The sequence below is a fragment of the Peromyscus californicus genome, unplaced genomic scaffold (genome assembly GCF_007827085.1).
Source record: "Peromyscus californicus insignis strain IS unplaced genomic scaffold, ASM782708v3 Scaffold_3__1_contigs__length_106647218, whole genome shotgun sequence".
NCBI lineage: Eukaryota > Metazoa > Chordata > Mammalia > Rodentia > Cricetidae > Peromyscus > Peromyscus californicus.
The window spans coordinates 59,846,013-59,868,484 of NW_026294551.1; the positions used below are offsets into that span (position 1 = coordinate 59,846,013).

A 22,472-nucleotide genomic window follows, 5' to 3' on the forward strand; every position below is an offset into this window, starting at 1 on the left:
CCAGTATTCTAAGGAGAGAGGGCATGAACTAAGCCAGAAAGACTGGGAGGGAGGAGGGGGAGGAGGGGGAGGACATGAATTCTGGAGTCAATGAACAATGGTTAAAGCAGGGCAAGCCTGCTGGACTACAGGGGGAGAACCCAAGCCAAAGAGGAGAAAGTGAGAAATGAGAAAAAGCCTCTCTGTGCTGTAGCTTCCCATTTCAGAGTGTGTGGCAATGCTGAGGAATGGCCAAGAATTCACGGCCAAGAAGGAAGAGATACAGGATGAGAGTGGCATCCCACAATCATTTTCAAAGTCGCACCACCACCACCACCACCACCACCACCCCCCACCACCCCCCCACGGCCTAAGGCTCTCTATTGCACTCCACAGCTCCACATCCTAAATGTCCTAGCACATCCCAACTGCATCATCTTGAGGACAAAGACAAGGACATAGATCTTTAGGGAACATTATGACTCAAGATCTGGTCACTTCAAAGATAAAACGGTCTTCATTTTCAGCTCATTCATGTTACATAGAGAACGGTGAGAACCATTCAAACCCTCCTATTTACCTTCTCTAGTAGATTGACTACATTTCCTTATTTCCTTTCCGTGACCCAGAAACCCAGTACACAGAAAATCAAGGGTTAGACACAAATGGAAGGCCGTCCAAGACAAGGGTGTGGTATGTTTCTGTCAACACAATCCTTTAATAGTGACTACATTAACACGCATTTAGATGCTGAGGTAGTGCTTCGCTTCTACCATTTTTTGGGAGTTTGAAAACCACTCTTCCTGGGGTCCCTAACAGAAGCCAACCAGCCGGAGGGTGTTGGGGTAGCTTTTGCGCATGCTCATGCACTTTTCCTGGTCGATGTACAGGGTGTTGGCTTTCACAGCCAAGTCATGCTCCAGGGTGGCTTTGGTATGGACCAAGGACTGCAGGGTGTCCTCCGAATCCCTCAGGCGCTGCTGCAGAGTCTGGATGGTGTCGTCCACCTCATTGACCTCGTTAACAAGGCTGCAGGAGGGAAAGCATGGTCAGCAAGGTGGGCATCCTCCTGCAGCCTGCCCTCAGCTGCATTAAAGGTATCTGGTGCGGTGACCCTGTCAGAAGTACTTTAGATAGCAAGGGAATTGGCATCTATGCATGATTCCGGTATCATGCCAGGATCACTCCCACTGCCTACACCCTGTAGCCCATAACTCAAATAACAAGCTAAACATATTCCTGAATTAAAACATACACACACACACACACACACACACACACACACACACACATGCACACTCCCCTTTATACTCATATATATATATATATATATTCATATATATTCATATGCATACACTGATATTTCATAAAAAGTAAAATGGGAGGGGGAAACCTCAAAACTTAGTTGAGACTTTTTACCTTTGACTTTAGTCTTGAAAAATAGTTTTAGAGTTGAGGAGAGAGAGAGCCTCTACTACTTAGAATTCTGCCCAACCCGTTACTATATCTCAGCAGGGGGCACTCCCCAAATCACAATGTCGTCGCAACAAGGCCCTAGGTTAAAACCCCCCGGGGGCTCTAAAGTCAGCATATTGCAATTTTCCAAACCTTAATGCAACATGAAGAGGATGATATGTGACTGTGTAACTGTAAACTGTGACCCTGAAACTGTCCCAAATGCTCTTTCTGGGTAGTGATGAAAAGTAGTCATGAGGACAGGAAGGAAAAACACAGCATGATCACAAAGGGGAGCAGCTCCTTCTCAAGGATGCAGTCAGTACGTCTTGGTCTTCGCGGTCCTGTATTGTTTGTTCATGGGCCTTTCCTAAATGCCCACGCGTCATTTTGCATTTGGGCTCCAAGCTGCCTGTCTTTTGGCTCATCAGCCTGCTGGAGGACTAGACAGATCACCATCGTTTGCATAAATAAACATAACTGTTAGGCATGCTTCTGTAAATAGCAGCTGTGTGGGGTTTTTTTGTTGTTTGCTTGTGGAAAACATTGTCCCTAAGTAACTGCCTTCTCATTTTGTTTATGGTATGTTTGTTATGTTTTGCTGTACCTAAGAGTTCAGTGTTTAGCGAGCCAGTTTCTCTCTTACTCACTTTGGGATTTCTTCTACCATGTTTATACTTAGAAAGTTTTTTTCTTCCCAAGAACAATCACCCACCGGTCTGACCAATAGTGTCTCAAGGATGTGCCTCTGTGTCACTCAGGGGTAAAGTTGGCAGTCATCATTACTGCAACTTGTTAGTGACTGCTCTCCATGTAAGTGCTGTTCTGAGTGCCACACCGCGTCAACCGGCTTGCTCTTCCTAAGGACACTATCACCCAGACGCCAGAAGGGTCCCCACTCTCACATGAGCAAATGGAGACGTTGGGAGCCACCTACCAGCCACTTTTAATAGCTCTCCTCTGGTTCCAGCCAGTTGCAAACATAACGCAGAGTGCAGTCATCCTACTGTATCTGTAGGTTTGTGTGTGCGTCCACTAAATCACAAAGTATCTACAAGTTTGCATGTGCGTCCACTAAATCACAAAGTATCTACAAGTTTGCATGTGCGTCCACTAAGTCACAGATTGAAAACATTCAGGAAAAAATATCTTCTTGTTCCCTCAACACTGTACTGTCACAACCATTTACACTGCATAGGCCTTAGAAGTAATTTATCCATGAACGGTAAGTACACAGGGGGATAGGCATAGGTTATGTGCAAATGTTGCTTCATTTTCTAGAAGGGATTTCATGTGTGTGGATTTTTTGATAGCCAAGGAAAATCTACGAACCACCCACTGGGGATCCTGATGGATGTACATCAAATCATGATGGGTGGCGCAAAGGTGAAACTGTGTTTTTTTTTTTTTTTCAAAGTTTCGCTTACTAGCAGATGAAAGGGATGTGGATTTAGTTAAAATATAGATCAGAAACTGTTCTGAATAGAATAGTGCCTATGACCAAATAAGGAGCTAGGCATCCCTAGAGGGGAAAAGGATTTCACCATGACAGAAACATATCCAAACCAGATTAGCACCAGGACACAGGGCCACTGAATAGCTTCACCGGACCTTGCAACTGGAAAAGGAGCATCCAGGGTCGTCAAGCCCAGGTCCCTTGGTTTTACAGATGAGGAAGTTGAGCCCAGAGGATTGATGAGCTGTCCTGTCCCCAGTGACACAGGCCACACGTGTTTATAAGCAATGGCAGGCAATCCTGGAATCTAGGAAGGAAATACAGAGCCTGGGTGGCTCTACTAAGGAACAGGGTCCCATTTCCTGTCCCCACCCTCTTTATTCCTCGAAATAAAAGGGCAGAAGCCGAGACCCAGGACAGTGGCCTCAGGACATAGGGCTCCTTTAAGATGACCCATCTCACTGTCTCTTTTATTTGTAATCCTCACAAGACAATACACAGGATGCCTGCCCAGTTGGACTTCAATGTCAAATAAACAAGTAATTTTTAGTGCCAAGTATTTTTTTTAAGGCCTGGCACAATACACATACTGTAAAGTTGACCATCTTAAGTGTATTCATATGTGTAGCTCAGGGGCATTTAGTGCATTTACATTGTGTAGCTGTCTCCACCATCCACCCAGAGGGAGATCTTTACAGAGATCCACAACTGGTCAAAATGCAGAGAATAAGGGACCAGCTAATACATCTGTAATGACACCTCTACATCTCTGGTACAGGTGAAAACACAGAAGACATAGAAAGATCGCAAGAGCCAGGAGCCCAGGATTCGAGCCTGTGGCCAGACAGGGTCCCCCAGGTGTGGTAGGGAAAATGCACCCATGAGATCTCAACAATATGGCTTCTTGAACAAGACCAGCATGATGCCAGCACCAGGTGACCTGACAATATAGACTGGGAAAATTCTACGGGGTTTCACCGCCCCCCCAAGAGGAGCTACAGGTGATCCGTGGCTGCTGAAACAGTGTGATTGATAGCTCTGAGAGAGAATTAGTTTCCTCCAGGGAAAAGCTCCCATATAGGATATCCAACGCCAGCTGTTCAGCCCTGAACACACACACACACATGAGCAAAGTGAAATGGACTCAGGAGGTTGTGTGTGCGTGTACGTGTGTGTGTGTGTGTGTGTGTGTGTGTGTGTGTGTGTGTGTGTGTGTGTGCATATGTATACACGTGTGTCCATGTGAAACATAGTAATTAAGAAGATGCCACAATCTGGGGGCACCCAGGAGGAGTTCGAGGTAGCAGTTATGCAGATAAGGTGCTCATGGGCAAAGTTCTCAACTTTTAAAGAGTATTTTCTGGAGAAAGAGCCCCACAGTATGCTGCTGCTTGAGGAAGTCTCCATCTAGATCTCTCCTGTAGTGTTCGGTGATAGGGGCAGACACAGCAGGATGCCCTCCTGTGAGTTTCTCCTGGATAGGATGGCGACGGAATCTGCGTGTTTACTGTTTACAATTTACTTTCTGTACTACTCCAGATTTCTACCATGAGTATGGTGAACACTGTACTTCAGGCCAACAATCAAAAAACAAACAAACAAAACATACAACTTTTCCCTCCCTAAAATAGAGAAACAGTCGATGCTCACAATGAGTGGGTTCTTTTTTTGTTTGTTTTTGGTTTTTGGCTTGGGTTCTTTTTTTTGTTTGTTTTTGGTTTTTGGCTTTTTTTGAGACAGGGTTTCTCTGTGCAGCCCTGGTTGTCCTAGAACTCACTTTGTAGACCAGGCTGGCCTCAAACTCAGAGATCCACCCACCTCTGCCTCACAAGTGCTGGGATTAAAGGTGTGTGCCACCACTGCCCGGCTATTGGTGGGTTCTTTATTGATAGACTCAACTAACCTCAGACAGAAAGTATTGTATTGCTTTTTTTAAAATTTGCATCTTACTGAACATACACAACTACTTTTACTGAACATACATACCTACTTTCTTGACATTAGTCTCTAAACATCACAGGACAGCAGCTGCTTATTTTAGTAGTATTTACATTGGATTTTGCTAATCTACAGATGATTTCATGCATGTAGAAGGAAGTGCTCATGGCAAATACTATACCATTTAATATACAAGACTTTAGCACCCATGAATTTTAACATCTCTGAGTGGATCCTAGACCTAACATCCCAAAATATCAAGGGGCTGCCATTAGGAGAGGTTTTTTTTTTTTTTCTACTCTGACTTTTTAGAGGGTTAACCTGAGGGGCCTGGATGACAGATACCATACTGATACAAACATCTCCATGTCAAATGGGACTCACAGCTTCCCAAGGTCAATCCCACCGCAGCCAGCTTCTGAGTTCCCCCTCTGAGATGCACACACTGGGCTGGCCACAGGCTCTGAGTCTGGCAGAGGTAGGGTGTGAAAGAGTCACAGTGGCAACACCCTGGGTCATCTGTGTGTCCCCGTCTCGGGTAAAGCTAACCTCTGGGGTGCTAGACTCAGATCTTCTGACTGACTTTACCCCTTCCTCATGACCTCACAGCCAGCCCTCAGTCATAAAAACTAGCCATCTTGTCTTCCACACAACCCCTCCTACTCCTCCGACCCCTCCCCACCCCACCCCCCTACTCCTGTCTCCTTTCCTCACCCCTCTGCAGACCTGCCCTCCAGGGCACTCCTACAGTTTCTGACCTCAGGGCATTCCTTTGCTATCTCTTCAGCCAGTGGAACTTGTATCTGCCTCTTGAGCTCTCTAATGAACGCCAACTCCCAATACTAGAGGAAGAGACACCTCCAGTCCTTGGGACGAGTTTGTTGCCCTATGTTATGCTATGTGTGCCAAGAGGCCCACCCTTGGGCACTTAGGAATGTCTTCCCTACAGACATCGGGAAGCAATGTCATGCACCGGAAAGTCTTGTTTGCAGCCTCACCCTGCAGTTTCTCCCACAGTATAGACTGTGTCCAGTGAGGACCAACAACTACACTCTAGGTCAGTGATTCTCAACCTGTGGGTCGTGATCCTTTTATGACCAACCAATCCTGCATACATATCAGATATTTTACATTACAATTCATAACAGTACCAAAATTACAGTTATGGAAATCACAAAATTACAATTTTATGGTTGGGGGGGGGTCGCCAACCATAAATGAGGAACTGTATTAAAGGGTCGCAGCATTAGGAAGGTTGAGAACCACTGCTCTCAGGGAGCTGCAAGAAGTTCTAAATCCAAAGGATGCACCAAGAGCAAGACCCAGACCCAAGACAAAAAGGACTCACGGCAGGAAGAAAATGGAGGAACCTACTTTCAACCGACCTGCATCCAGTCTGAGACAAGGAAGACACCAGTAAAGGTCTCGCACCAGCGGGCATGTGGGTACACACCTGTAATTCCAGCTCTATGGAGGCAGAGGCTGAATGAAGGCTCCTGAGTTTAAGGCCAGTCTGAGATACACGGTGTACTAAAAAACTAAGCACTAAGGGTGGGACTCAGTGGTAGAGCACGCTGGAGTTGTGTGTGCCACTCTCTGAGATCCATCTCTACCACTGCAGAAAGAAGGCCCACAGCAGCTCAGGGAAACATGGTAACATCCCACCTCCCCTTCACCCAGAGACCACACTGTTCTCCCTACCGACGGCACCCAAGATCCAGGGGTCAGGGGATGATAAGAAGTCTGAGAATTCACCTGAAATGATATATTTTGTTGTTTAGAGCAGATTGGGTTAAAAAAAAATAAAGTTTTGGTTTGTTTATATAAGATCCTAGGTATAAAACGTCATCAGCTCCTTGGCCCTGCTGGAGAGGGCTGGAGGTGGGACTTGACGACAGGTGCCGTTTATTGTCACCAGAACTGCGTCTCCTCTCCCAGTCCTCCTTGACTTCAAAAGGAATCCTGAACCCAAATGTGCCTTTACTCCCTTCAGCCAAATGTCTGTCTCCTGGAAGCTTACCCCTAAGGAACTGTGAATAGAATACCTTAATGTATCAATGTCAGAACAAGACATGTAAGAACTGGAGAGGGCAGCCACAGAGAGTCCACTTTCTTGAAGCTTTGAGAACACGGAAGGGGACAACCCTCCCCAAAGTGCAGTCATCAGAAAGCCAAATCACTCTCAAGGATGCACGTCACTTCCACCTTCCATGGTCTTAGCTGATTTTGGAAAACTATTTTGCTGAAGGCATTCATTCCACTTTGTTTTTGTTTACATTACAGACTTGAAAATCATTTTGCTTCGAATACAAATAGGTCTGCTATAGAGTTTATTTGTTTTGTCTTAGAATCAAGATTTAAGTCAAGCAGAGCCTTCTCTGGATTTCTACCAAAGATGCCAAAAAGGCTTAGACCTACTTTTGAAGGTGCCCACTTAGAATATTTGAAATAAAAATAAAGTCTTCAAATGAAAACAGCATTTTTTTTCCATCCCTAACCCCTACCCTGAGTTTGATCTTTCTCAATCTAGACAGCGCAAGGGTTACTTTCAGGGTGATCAATTTTGAGAAAAAAAAATGTTTTTCCCAAATAATAATAGCCCTAAATACCTTTGGCAAGACATTCCTAACAAGAAACAAAAGCAGGTTGTGTCCTAAAGTCAAAACTGAAGCCAAGGAAATGGACACACTAGAGGGCTGACAGGAAGCAAGAGGAACAGCACATTAGCTGGGAAAGGGAAGAATTCTGAAGTGAGAGTCAGCCTCTCAGAGGGGGTGTGAGCACCTCCAGAGCCACACTAGGTCACCACCACTCACAACCCATTTTTTTTTAAGACAGGGTTTCTCTCTGTAGCTCTGGCTGTCCTGGAATTCACTCTGTAGACCAGACTGGCCTCGAACTCACAGAGATCCACCTCTGCCTCTGCCTTCTGAGTGCTGGGATTAAAGGCATGTGCCACCAGTGCCTGGCTCAAACCGCTTTGATGTACTGGGGAGATGGCTCAGGGGTTGAAGTGTTTGCCCTGTAAGCATGAGGAACAAAGTTTAGACAGCCAGGACTCACATAAATGCCAGGTAGGAGGTATGGAAGCTTGCCTGGAATTTCAACCCAGGAAGGCAGAAATGGGAGATCCTCAGAAATACGGTCAGTCATATCGGCAAGCTCTGGGTTTGATTGAGAGACCTTGCCTCAGTGAACAAGGTAGAAGAATGATGGAGGATGATTCCAGACATCACACCTACATGCATACATATCTACAAACATGCAATACACATAAGTGATACACACACACACAGACACACACACACACACACACACACACACACACACACACACACACACACGAACACTTGGAAAAAGGAGCTTTTATGGTTGGGGTGTGGCTCCATGACAGAACATACAACATTCCCAAAGGCCCCAGGTTCCAATCCCAGCACCCAAAACAAACAAAAATAAAACCCCATGTTTATCTAGTAGCAGTCTGAAGAATTTTTCCCATCTCTGTTTTTGATGACTCTGCAGAAATCATTTTGGACCATGAAACTTCAGCTCAGCTTCTTGTAATAATATTTGCATAAAGAGGGCTGGGGAGAAGGCTCCACTCAGCAAGTAAAGTGCTTGGTGCATAAGCATGAAAACTTGAGTTCTGATCCCCAGAACCAATGCAAAAAGCTCCTGTAACCCCAGTGCTGGGAGCTGGAGACAGGTGGATCCCTGGGGGTCACTGTCTAGACAACCAGCCCCAAATGGTCAGCTCCGGCTTCGGTGGGAAACCTCGTCTCAAAAAGAAAAGAAGAAAGCAGTAAGAGATATACTGCCAGCATCTGGCCCCCACAAACGCACAAATGCACCCCTGCCTCTATGTGTGAGCAGACACCCTCACCTCCAATACATGATATATTTCCAAAAAGCCACAATTCACCATCTAATCCTAACTGGCTAGTGCCCATTGTCTGACTCCAGGTTCTTTGAAGCAAGGGACACACTTCAGCTGGCTACCCAGGGACCCGTCTTGCCTCTGGAGTGGAGGGCAAGTTATTCCAAATAGTGAACTGTGTGGGAAGAGCCCATTCTGAGGAGTATGCAGCCTGGGTGAACAGCGGTGTATTGGAAGCCTAGAAAAATGCTACACTACTTGACACACAGCTAATCTGAGAAGGTCATTTGTGTGTGGATGCTGCCTGACCTTGTGATGGGTCATGTCCTAATGAACCCCTGGTACGCTGGAAATGTAAAACGTGTTTAGGACATCTAACCCATTGATCATCACGGCTCAGCCTCACCAGCCCTAAACAGGCACAGGACATTTACAGTAGCCTACAGCTGGGCAAACTCATCCAGCTGCCAGTACAAACAAAGCCTATTTTAAAGTAACATGTTGAACATCTCATGTCACCTACTGAGCACTGCCTTGAAAGCCAAGGGCAACGTGGGAATGGACAGTTTATGCCACCACAAAGTAAGAAAAAAAAAACTTAAATCAGAGACTGTGTATGCTAGCGTATGTTTCAAACACAGTCCAAGTCCACACTATACATGGAGAGTGGTTACAGTCTTGATCTCCAGGGCTCTGGGCTCCATCCTCTGTGTGAGGAAGAGATGAGGATACACCACCTGCTTCATCAACTCATCTCAGACTGACCTGAAGAAGGTCCAGTGAGATCAGGTATCTGGCAGGGGGATGAAAAAGACCCACGCAGTCTAAAAGATGGAACAGAAGCAGAGTTTGGTTGAATCGAGCTGATCCTCTGGCGTGTCAATCCTGCCCTGCTCCTGCTTAGTAGCATACCTCCCCTGCAGTGACACGGGCAAGCCCCAGCTGTCTCTCACCTCCAGCTGTGATCTCAGTGAAGCCATGTGTGCCCGCTAGTTTCTATGTCATCTTGACCCAAGCTAGAGTCACCCAAGAGGAGGGAATCCCAACTGAGAAAACGACTCCATAACATCCTGCTGCAGGCAGGCAAACCTGCAGGGCATTTTCTTAATTAATAACTGATGGGGGAGGGTCAGCCAATTGTGGGTGGGGACACCCCGGGACTGGTGGTCCTGGGTCCTATAAGAAGCGGCCCGAGTAAGCCAAGAGGAGCACCCCAGTAAGCAGCACCCCTCATGGCCTCTGCATCAGCCCCTGTCTCCAGGATCCTGCCCTGTTTGAGTTCCTGTCCTGGCTTCCTTCGATGATGAACGGGGATGTGGAAGTGTGAGCCACATAAAAATCTTCCCTCTTGAAGTTGCTTTTGGTCACGGTGTTTCCATCACAGGAATAGTAACCCTAACTAAGACACTATACAACTTGTTTCTGCCTCCTCTTCCTCGTTTACAAAATGAAGGTAACGTATGGAATACCGTGAGTACATAGGACAGGGCCACGCATGGGGCAGGACCAAGGGCTGGTGACAACTGTTTCCATCATCATCATCATCGTCATTACCATTGCTGTTGTCGTGATCATCACCGATGACAGCCGACCTTGCAAGGATTCTCCCTTTACTTTCCCCCTGAGAAATTATCACTTTGAACCACCATCGCTGTCCTTGGCAGTGCCCAAATTTGGTAGGTTCGTCTTTAGAATAAATCCTTCACGACAAAGAGACTCTATCTTGGAGTCAAATCAGGAGAAGGCTCATGGCGTCTCCCCACCGTCCATCCCTCTGCTATCAATTTGATTCACGTTCACAAGGCGGGCCTCGTGACCTGGACTACCAACCTAAGGAAGTGCTCAAAAAACCAACCACCGCCCTGAATGCTCTGCATAAACTAAATGTTCATGTCATGTGACGTGTCGGTGTCATTTTAACTTTCAACAAACGTATGGTGTAATACACACAACACACTTTAGCTGCCGTGAAGTGTTCTCAGTTCAGTGACATTAGACACAATCACACCACCAGGCAACCATCACCACCACCCACCTCAAGACTTCTCTCCATCTTCCCAAATGGAACTCCTTACCCATTTAACAGGTCCCATTGGTAACGCTTATAAAGAAGGCGTCTCCATAATGCTTGTCATGAGAGAACATCCTTAACCAGAGCCCAGCTGCATCCAGGAAGGGGGCCCTCGGCTCTCCCTCTCTACCCACCCCATACCCTTACCGTAACTGAGCTATGTCCCTGCACAGCTCTATGTTCGGTCTCCTTGTTCGCTCATCCAGCCGGGTCTGAGCCACCTTCAGGAAGGCAGACTTTTCCTTGATGGCTTTTTTGATGGATTCTATGGTCATTTCCGTCTGGAAGATCTCCTGCAGGGTCTGTGGCAATGAGAAGCAACTGCTGACATCCTGTTGCTGGTCCCTGAACAACCTGTGACACTCCCAGCTCTGTCCCATGGGCCTCCTCACTGAGAACCTCACTGCTTCCACATTCTCTTCTTCTTGTGCTCAGAGAACCCGCCTTCTGTGACCCGGTTCTCTGCTGCTCCCCAGTTCCAAATTCTCCCCACTTTGCTCCTTTGGTGTGGCCCCTTTCCTGCGGCCTGGAGACAGCTCAGTTAATAACCAGCACATTCTCCAAACCTGCTGTCTTTTCTGCCACCATCCCATCTAATCCCAGCGGGGCCCTCGCCAAGTGTGTTTACCCATGGCCTGTGCCCATTCCCTCTGCCTCCCACCTACCCCATACTCCAGAGGTTCCTGAGTTCTGTCTCTAGCACTCACTGCTCTCATGAGAATGCCTCTCAAGGTCAACATCAGAGCCTCCTGGGTCCTTCCCTCTCCCTGAAACCCTGCCTCAACTTGTTCTCTTAGCAAGCTGCTAGGCAAATTCTTGGGTTTCTAACTGCTCCTCATCCCACTGCCAAAGCTTTATCTTGGGAAAATTAGCTACTGCATCCTCCATCTCCTACAGAGACCTTGCAAAACCACACTTATTTAAAGCCCATGTAATCCAAGTACTCCTAAATCTGTCATTCAGGCTTTGACCTCTCTCTCAAGCTTTTACCAATGTGTCAAAAATAGCCATGTCTGATTCTCACTAGAAGACACAATGCTTCCTCTGCTAAGCGTTTATCTCTCTCATTCCAAGTGGTTAATTCTGTGCCTTCCCAACAGACTACCCATTTTCTATGGTGGTGTGTGTGTGTGTGTGTGTGTGTGTGTGTGTGTGTGTGTGTGTGTGTGTACACCTGCATGTCTATGTATATATGTATTGTCTCACTAAGACATGAGCAGGATCAGTATGACATCCATGTATCTACATCCCAACACATCCAAGTGGAAATTAGAATGTACCTGTTATGGGTTGCATTGTGTGTCCTTCCTCTAAAAGCTCATACCTTGAAGTCTCAACCCTCAGGACCCCAGAATGGGACTCTACTGGGAGACTGAGTTCCTGCAGAGGTCAAGTTAAAGTGAAGTCAAGAGAGTGGGTCCAAGCCTCATAAATGGAGGAATCCTGGACACTTGGATGTCTGCTCCAGGTTGTCACCTTGACTACATCTGAAACTGACTAAAATCAAATGGTTGGGCATTACCTGTGAGGGAGTTTTTTCTTAAGTACATTATTTAAGTGGGAAGTTCCACTCTTAATCCAGATCTTTTGAGGTGGGAAGATCCACCTTTAATCTGGGTCACACTTTTAGGACATGGAAGAAGAAAGCTGGTTCTCTGGCTTCAGGCCTGCTTGTCCTTACTCTCATGAGCAAGTCTAATCCTTCACTGGCCGTAGAGCCTACTTCTCTGGAATTCCGGCATATACTGAGGACCAGTGAGACATCCAGCCTTGTGAACTGAACAACTACTGGACTCTTGGACCTTCCATTGGTAGACAGCCACTGTTGGACTAGCTGGTCCACAGCCTGTAAGCCATTCTAACAAATCCCCATGAGTGAGTGTGTGTGTGTGTGTGTGTGTGTGTGTGTGTGTACAGAGAGAGGGATTCATCTTCTCAGTTCTGTCCCTCTAGAGAACCCTGACTCACACAGACACAGATACACACAGAGGAACATGACACAGATGCATGGACAGAAGAGGTTGACAGAGAGTACAAGACAGGGCCCCGGAAGTAAGCCACCCTGTGGCATCTGGAACTCAGACTTCTGGCCACTCAGACAGGGAGCACCTTATGTGGCAATCGCCCTGGCAAACTAGCACAGTGGTTAAAAACAAAAATACCCCACCACCAATCCACCAATGAACCAAGGAACTCCGCCACAACACCTTTCTAAGGAACTTCAGGATGAAGCCCCACTGCCCTGACCCCCGTCTCCCACCCCCTCACCTCTATCCCAGCAACTTCCGCAGTGTGGCTCCAACCCTCTTCCCAAGCTTCTCTCCTAGGACGCACCATCCACGCCAGTCTCACGGGCCTCTTCATGGACTTGAACTCGACCCCTCAGTCACTGCCTCTTGGGCTCTGTTCAAGGGGTTGCCCCATTGGAACACTCCTTTCTCCTTCCAATCCCTGAACATGCATTTGTCGTGGCCAATCACAGTGCATGATCTCCTACTGTTATTACTATCTGCTCGGGAACAAAAACTACATTTTATACCTTCCCCTGCCCTTAACAGTGTAGCCCACCACCTAGCTCAACTGCTGTTGACTGCACAAACCAGACATCATGAGAAGACAAGGTAAATTGTTGCTGCCTGGAAGAACATGGCACCCTCCATTGTGAAATACTACCTTAGAGCAACAGTGTAAGATCCTTAAACAGGAAGACAGGCTGGAGAGACGGCTCAGCAGTTAAGAGCACTGGCTGCTCTTCCAGAGGACCCAGGTTCAATTCCCAGCATCCCCGTACCAGCTCACAACCCTATAACTCCAGTCCTAGGGGGGAATCTGACACATTCTTCTGGCCTCCATGAGCATTGCATGCACACGGTGCACAGACATACATGCAGACCAAACACTCATACATAAAATACGTATAAAATAAAAGTAAATATTTTTTAAGGAAAAAAGTGACAATTGATGAGGAACACGTTCCACAGTACTTAGGAGTAAAGACAGTGGTTCTTGTTTATCTTGAAGTGTGACTTCTGTATCAACCTTTCATTAAATTTTCACTAAAACTCCTATACTCCCAGCACAGAGCACTTCACAAACTCAGGAATACTAAGTACTACCTTTTTGGTCCCTGTATTTGGTCCTGTCGTCCAGAAAGAGGATCTGAAATGACTGACCCGAACGAACTCCCTCCCCACCATACGTCCTACTAAATTCACTTCCCAGTTATCCACCGTGATTCATTAAGCTTTATCCTAATATTTTTGTTTCCATTAAATACTAATTCCCTGCATAGTGCATTCTTTGTGTTCCAAATACCAGTGAATTCCCATTTCATTTTGACACCTGGCTGCAGACCGAAATAAATGGCGTGCTTTGTGCCGCTTTTAATTTTCCTGTCTGGATGGCCAGGAAGCCGCGCGACTTATGGTGCTTTTCTGGAGGTGGTGAGAGATTTGTAGTCTCAGAGTGCCCTGCCTCGTCCAAGGCAATGATGGGGGACAAGTGATGGGTTTAGTTTTTCATGTTCCAATCCTGGGGCGGGTGGAGTCAGGGGCCTTGCCTGTGCCAAGCGAACTCTCTACCTCTGAACTCTGCCCCCAGCCCTGGGTAGAGTGCCCAGACCAAGCTAGCTCCTCACCTTCGATAAGTGAATGTGGATCTTATTCTTAGCGTCTGCGGTCTCTGCAATGCGATTGGTGAAAGCCACGTTCACCTTGTTGAACTGATTCCACATCTCGTTGGCCGTCACAATCAGAAGGTTCTCGATGTCGTCTCTCAGCTTGGTGGAGGCTGCCCTCTCACTTTGGGAACGGAGAATATTGTCATCTGTAAACTTGGCCCATGACTCGGGCACCGACACCCTGGAAATGGGAAGAGAGATGATGGCGGCAATGATATGCCAGCCCCGATGGGTCTGCAGGGAGTGCTCGTCCTGCACGAGAAAGGCCCCGGTGCCACCCATCCTGGACACCTTGCATGAAATGGAAACAACAGGAGGAAGCGAATTTGAATTTTTTCCTCAATTGCTCCTATTTTACTATTAACCAGTAGTGTATTAACAGGCATAAAGCAATTCTTCTGCCAGACTGGGGATTACTGAAGGGCAAGAGCATGTACAGTCTTTACAAATATGTCACGACCAACCCAACAAACAGAAGCAAAAATGTCAAGCTTGGGAGCAGCCAAAGATGTGCCAAGGGAAAAAAAGCAAGGCACTGAGAAACCATTTCAGAAGAGTAAAGAGAGAAAGGCGAACTTGCAGCTGGGGATCTGTTTAGGAATGTGTGCTGTCTTGAGAATGTCGAACTGGTTTAGTCTTGCTGGATGATAGGAATGCAGCACAGACTAAGAGTTCACTGCTTAAATGTTTGCAACTCAGAAATTCCTCTGTCCCAAGAAAATAATATTCCCAAAAATGGATATGGGAGGACATTGATTTCAGTAATATTTATATAAAGCTTAGAAAGCTTAAAAATGGCCTAAATGAATGAAAGTGCAGGTTAGATTAATATGCACAGAAAATCTACATAGCATGCAAATTCACCAATATTTACTTTATAAATCTATATTAACCTAGGAAGACTAAGCTCACAAACAACATTATAGATACAGCATGAGGTGAAAAGTTGGATAGGCCATAGAAATGGTGTGTGGGCAACACCATTCTCTAAGGTTATAAACTATCATCTGTCAATCTAGGGACACTTGGAAGGACTAAGTTGTCAACGTTGGGTGTCTCTGGATGGTAGATTTAATAGGCGGTATCTGTTTGCTTGTTCTTATAATATAGTGTTGAATAGGACCCAATGTTGACTAGACCCAAAATAATGTCATGGATACTCCATATATTTTGTAAGGGGTTGCTAAAAATTGGGGCCTTTCAAAGGGCTAAGTCCCAGGTGGCAAAAAACAAAACAAAACAAAACAAAACAAAAACAAAAACAAAAACAAAAACAAAAACAAAAACAAAAAAACCTCCTTGCTCACCTTGAGTCAAATAAGGCATCATGTAGGGACTACATAGAACACAGGGTCTGGTTCAGATTCACACCTACCTGAACAGTGAAAGTCTAAGTGGTAACTGCTGTTGTACCTCTCAAGAGACGGGACCAGGCACCCACAGGACAGAATCAATTTTGGAGTCACTTTAGGGGAAGTGCGTAGACACAGGTGTGGGGGAAACCGTGGGGATCTTTACAGGGTTATGAAAAAAAAAACCCATCTTCTGTGTGGCTGTGGTTACACAGACATTCAACTACGACAGACCCACCGCCATGCACATGCAGCTCGGCCATTTTAATTCTAGGTAAACGTCACTCCATCGAACTTGTTTTTTTGTTGTTTTTTTTTTTTAAAGGAAGTGATGGGCTCAAACTGTAAGCCCCGCCCCAGAATGGCATCCAGGGGTCTGGCAAAGAACTAGCAGTTAGGCAAATGTAACAAGCAGTGGTGAGAAACGCATGCACCGTTTCCAGCCTGTGCACACAGGGCCCGGGACATCCGGGAACTGGCGATGTCTGGTTGCCTGTTTGTTTGGGTTTTCTTAGGTTTTCTGAACAAGAGGTGTCATTTTCATGTTAGAAAAAGAAATACAGGATGGTTCGATTCTCAAGGCCTGACTCTATTCAAATGAAACCTTACTGAAAACGGGTCAAGGCCAAGTGTGTCCCTCATCTTCGGGCACCTGGCCTTGCTTTACAAACACCCTCCATTTTAACTCAGTTTAACATCAGTGCATCATTGGGAAGTACCTCAGCAGTTCTCAACCCATGGGTCACGACCCCCTTTGGCAAACCTCTCTCTCCAAAAATAAAATTTACATTACGATTCATAACAGTAGCAAAATTAGTTAAGAAGTAGCAATGAAGCCGGGCGGTGGTGGCGCACGCCTTTAATCCCAGCACTCGGGAGGCAGAGGCAGGCGGATCTCTGTGAGTTCGAGGCCAGCCTGGACTACCAAGTGAGTTCCAGGAAAGGCGCAAAGCTACACAGCGAAACCCTGCCTCGAAAAAACCAAAAAAAAAAAAAAAAGAAGTAGCAATGAAAATAATTTTATAGTTGAGGGTCACTACAACACGAGGAACTGTATTAAAGGGTCGCAGCATTAGGAAGGTTGAGAACCACTGCTTTAAGTAATGAGTGTGTCATTAAGAAGCATCAATGCCTTTAAAAATATTCTTTATCTTGAGGTGCTAGGGACAAATCCAGGCAGGCATACCCCTTACTAAGCCACATCCCCTGCCTGCATTCTCATTGGAGTTGGTCAGTTTTCCAGAGTGGGTTGTTAGGAACATGACTTTCACTTTTGCAAATACTCATTTGCCCTTCTGGTTCTTCAACATAAAAACTCTCACAAAGGGCCGGGTGGTGATGGTGCATGCCTTTAATCCCAGCGCTCGGGAGGCAGAGCCAGGCGGATCTCTGTGAGTTCAAGGCCAGCCTGGTCTACAGAGCGAGATCCAGGACAGGCACCAAAACTACACAGAGAAACCCTGTCTCGGAAAAAAAAAAAAAAAAACACCTCTCTCAAGAAGTTGCTCCCATAGACTTCCAAGACTCCAAAAGTATAAACCTAAGAAACTTCTGTTCCTTATAAATCACCAAGTCTTGGGAACTTGTGATAGTATTTTTTAAAAAGAAATGGAGTAGGATGACTTGTATGCTGCATCATCATGGAAGCGGAGAGAACGACACTACAATCACAGAACGGCATGGGCCAGCTTACGTTGCGTCAACTTTCTCCACGCCCCGGAAGTAGCTCACGCCCTCCGAAGTGTTTCGCAGGTGCTGGCATTTATCGTCAATCCGGAAGGCTGTCTGTTTATCACTCAAGTCCTTCTCCAGCTCATGCTGCGCAGCTCTGTCTGAGCTACAATATCCAGGGGAGAGAAGAGAGACAAGTTTGCAGTCAGGCAACTACTTCCCAAACAACCAGGCATTGCCCTTTTAAGGTGGAACCCTCCACAACTCTCCTCCATCAAAACAATCAACTCCCGGCCGGGCGGTGGTGGCGCACGCCTTTAATCCCAGCACTCGGGAGGCAGAGCCAGGCGGATCTCTGTGAGTTCGAGGCCAGCCTGGGCTACCAAGTGAGTTCCAGGAAAGGCGCAAAGCTACACAGAGAAACCCTGTCTCGAAAAACCAAAAAAAAAAAAAAAAAAACAATCAACTCCCACTCCAAAGGAGCATCTGTGGAGATGGTCATGCATGTGAGTCATAAGAAGCCCACCCTGCCCTGCCCCACCTCGTCCCACCCTCCATGTTTCTTGTCTATGGGGTGTAGGGAAGTGGGGAGAGAGGGTGGAGGGAGAATGATATATCCTAACCCTAACGCTCACCACCAGTTCCAAGCAGGACACTGGTTTGCAGTCATATGTCCATTTCTGTGCCTTCCTCTCTTCCTTCCTATTCAGCTTCTGTATTCTCACCCCTTTCTCTATGCTTTGAATATATTTTCCCCAAGAACTCATGAGGCACACACAGCAAAGCCTCCCTCGGTCCATTGACAACCTAAATTTGAGGCCATGCTGTGGCTCAGATGTTTCCCAGGAGCCGTAAATTAAGAGTCAGAATCAGCTTCCAAGAGTGCTTGAGAAGATGTCGGGGAACTGGCGGTTCACCCCAGCCCTCTGCCCCAGTGGCCCAGCTACTGGGAGAGAAGAGACCCTGCATCTCAGTAATACAGTCTTGCCTGAATTCCAGGGAAAGAGAGGACCCACAAGTCAAGCCCAGAGACTAGCCCTGGATGAGAGGTGGGCATGGGCAACAGGTGAAACATATCTTCATTCATATCACTGTATATTTAACAAATAATTGTTGTGTGAGCCTGAGAAATAGTGAACACAGCAGAACCTCTTCTCTGAGGAGTTTGTCCTTCCATGAACACATAGACAATACGCACATTACATGGGCAGCTGGTGTGGCTGGAAGAGCAAGGTAAAAAACAAAACAGGAACCAGGAGCCCCAGAGCAGGGGCGGTGATTTTACACGGGGTGGTCAGGAGGCATTTCATCAGATGACGCTGAGCCCTGGCATAAGGACAACCAGGTCACACATGTTGGACGCTGGATGTTGCAAAGGCCCAGGTTTTCTCCTAAGTGAAGCTGGAGACTGCTGACTTGCCATTTAACTAGATCATTCTGTCACTGTGCTGAGAACCGACTGCCGGAGACCTCGGAAGTCCCACTGGGAAGCCACAGCAGTGACTCGGAAGAGTAAGATGACAGAAACTAAGTGGACAGCAGAAGAGATAAGTATTCAGATTCTGGGTGTGTTTAAGAACCAAGCCAATCTCCCAGGAGGTTGGACCTCAGTGAAAATCAAGAGCTCAGCTGAGTCACTGGATTGATGGAAATCCATCACTGGAGTTGGGGGACATATGGACGGGAGGAGGGTCTGAGTGGGGGTTGGAGGACACACTAAGCCTGAGTGCTCTTTCCACACCCACATGTAGCCCCCAGTAGGCTGCTGAAATTTGGGAAAATCTATACTAGAAACAGAGAGTTGAGAGCTGTTAGCATGTGGCCTGTGAGAAGCAGGATCACCTCTATGCTTCTAGAACCCTAAGCAAGGCCCGGCACAGGAATCGCCTGGTAAAGATTGCTTCCAATGGAATGAACTGGAGCCTGCAGCTTCCACTCACTGTGGCCTGTGCCTACAGACAAATCACTTAGCATATGCTTTAGCTTTTCTGTAAAGTAGGAATGAGGGCAGCCCTGGGCAAACTATCTGTATTTTATGAATTCTAGAAGAACATACATGCAAAAGATGCCTCCCCTTGACGCCGCTGAGCCTCCTGCTTTGGGTTATTATGCTGGGACTCTGGACTAGAAGATCTATCTTGTTTGTGATCTAGGACCAGCACGCCCCATGGGTTTCCTCTCAGGATGGCATCTTTGATGAGAGGGGAGCCTGCCAGTCAACCTGGGAAAGTATGTGGGGTGGCACTTCATCAACTTGTCATATAAACAAAGATGTCAAGAGCCTCAGATGCCATGGTAGTGCCCAGGGAGGCTCAATTTTCAGCTGATGTGCCTTCTGAGAGTGTGACAGTCACATTCAACAAGCAGATACAGTATAGTGGAAAAGTCACGCAGGGAGGTGAGGTCAGCTCTGCCTGCTATATTTAAGCAAAAGAACGCTCCTTAAAGGGTCACCAACAAAAATCCAAGCAAGAGAATTCATATGGCCAGGACCTTGTGCAAGGGCCTGTAATACAAGCGAGGGAGACAATCAGTAATGCAGACTCACAGAAAGATGTAGTTCTCTCAGCATGGAACAATCGTGGCCACAAAAAGCCAAGGACACAAGGCATAACAGCATACCAAAGAAAATGGAGATCAGTACAGACTCTTGGAAACATGCTAAATGTAGATTCTAAAATTCTTAAAGGAGTCGTGAGTTCAGATCATAGCTACCCCATTCATAACCAAACCATGCCAGGCAGCCTCCATAATTGTTTGTGCATCTCACCAATTTCTGAGTAACAGAGCCTTCTAATGCCTCCTCCAGAGGACCGTGGCATGCAAACCTCACCAACCTTTCCAGTGTTGACTCCAAGGCTTGGTTGGACAAACTAAGCCGGTAGTAATTTATGCCTCTGTGAGACTTGTTACCTGAGGTGTATCAGGTCATCTTTGATAACAGCAGTATATATGTGGCCATCGTTTCTTTGGGTGGGGGTGGCATTTTCAACACTGCTTCTTTGTGTGACCATAGCCAACATGGACTTTTGGAGGACTGTAAGTCACCAGGCTCAGCCAGTACCTTTTCTAGTCTGACAGGCATTACCATAACTTAAGAACATCCTCCTCCTCCTCCTCCTCCTCCTCCTCCTCCTCCTCCTCCTCCTCCTCCTCCTCCTCCTCCTCCTCCTTTCCCATTCTCCTCCCACCCTTGCCATAAAGAGTAAGTGCCTGAGAACCCATCCTTGAGGGAGTTGTATTCCGGCACAGGAATAGTGCCTAACGACAGTGCTGTGGCGCAGTGAATGCTGTGATGATGTAATCAGGAGGGACGGGTCTTCAAGGAAATATGAAAATAAAAGGCAGACACAACCTACTCCCTTTCCAAATGCCAGGACAGAATACAGGCCTCAAAGTAAAATATTCTTGAGTTAAGGAAACATTGGCCACCCTTCCCACAACATCCCCAAATTTTTTTTTTTTTTTTTTTTTTGGTTTTTCGAGACAGGGTTTCTCTGTGTAGCTTTGCGCCTTTCCTGGAACTCACTTGGTAGCCCAGGCTGGCCTCGAACTCACAGAGATCCGCCTGACTCTGCCTCCCGAGTGCTGGGATTAAAGGCGTGCGCCACCACCGCCCGGCCCCAAATTATTTTTTAAATAAAAATCGAAGACAAAATTCTAAGCACTTGCTGGGCCGTAGTGGAGCACTTCCTTAATCCCAGCACTCAGAAGGCAGAGCCAGGCAGATCTCTGTGAGTTCAAGGCCAGCCTGGTCTACAGAGCAAGATCCAGGACAGGCACCAAAACTACACAGAGAAACCCTGTCTTGAAAAAAAAAAATTCTAAGCACTTATCCTAACCTCCGAATAAAAATGTGCATGCGTGTGTGCCCATGTATGTGTGTGCCCATGTGTGCCTGTGTGCCAATGTCCCTGTGTGCCGTGTGTGTGTGTGTGTGTGTGTGTGTGTGTGTGTGTGTGTGTGTGCGCTCTTATGAGGTGCTAAGAGAAATGTGCATGCATGTGTGCCCATGTATGTGTGTGCCCATGTGTATACCTGTGTCTGTGTGCCTGTGTGCCAATGTCCCTGTGTGCTGTGTGTGTGTGTGTACTCTTATGAGGCGCTAACAGAAATGTGCAGGAGGCATAAGCATGGTTCAATGCTCGGCTTTAAACTGGATACAGAGGAAATGCTTACGCGAGCTGGGCAATTGCCTTATCCAGATGCCGCCTCATTCTCTCTTGACAACACAGAATGCCATCAGTTTCCTACTCAATTGAAAAACAAAATCACACATTAATGTTTTCATTGCAGATATCATCCAAAGTCATCAATGTTCAAACCCATCAATAAATTAAATTTTTTTGTTGAAAATCTGTGATGTTAAGCATTAAAATTTTTTACATCTACTTATTTACCTGCATGCCCCATGATAATACAAACCAGTCTTTTCTTATAGGCCTAGAGAGATACTGTGATATGGACCAAGCTGGAGCAGGGTTAAAATTTTAGTGTTTCGTTTCTACTCTATCTTTGTCTTTAATTAAAAGAAAACAAGAACAACAACAACAAAAAAAAAAAACCCTAGAATTCTGGTGATGTGCAATTGAACTTAACTGATACCTTTTTCCTTAACAGATTTCCTTCAAAAGCAAAGAAAACCAGTGAAGATCAAACACTAGGAGCGTCTCTGTGGCTGTACACACAACACTGGTCCAGCTCCATGCTTCAGACATGGAAATTGACTTCCACACTGGAGGTCAACCACCTGATGCCATGCTGTGCCCTGTGGCTCAGTCCCTACACTTGAACCAATACCTGTGTTAGCCATGCCACTCACTTGACCAAATGTGTGGCATTTTGAGGCTACAATGATATATACGCTATTTCATAGCATATAAATATTAATTTCCTCCTGAAATTAATATTAACATTAGAAAATTTGCAAACTCAAATAACATCTTCCAGAAATTTTTTATAAGTGTACATAATCATTTTTATCATTTTCTTCA

At 46.3% G+C, this 22,472-nt stretch overlaps 1 protein-coding gene across 1 annotated transcript in view; it reads right to left on the minus strand.

Annotated features, from left to right (window-relative positions):
* Positions 1-554: 554 nt before the first annotated feature.
* Positions 555-22,472, minus strand: part of Tekt3 (tektin 3) — a 44,265-nt gene continuing 22,347 nt past the window's right edge. The window contains exons 4-8 of the mRNA XM_052757354.1: positions 21,658-21,728; positions 17,501-17,644; positions 14,414-14,636; positions 10,924-11,078; positions 555-1,008 (exon numbers count right to left, since the gene is read on the minus strand). Of these exons, the coding sequence (XP_052613314.1) occupies positions 792-1,008; positions 10,924-11,078; positions 14,414-14,636; positions 17,501-17,644; positions 21,658-21,728 (810 nt within the window). The 3' untranslated portion in view covers positions 555-791. The remainder of the gene's footprint in view (positions 1,009-10,923; positions 11,079-14,413; positions 14,637-17,500; positions 17,645-21,657; positions 21,729-22,472) is intronic.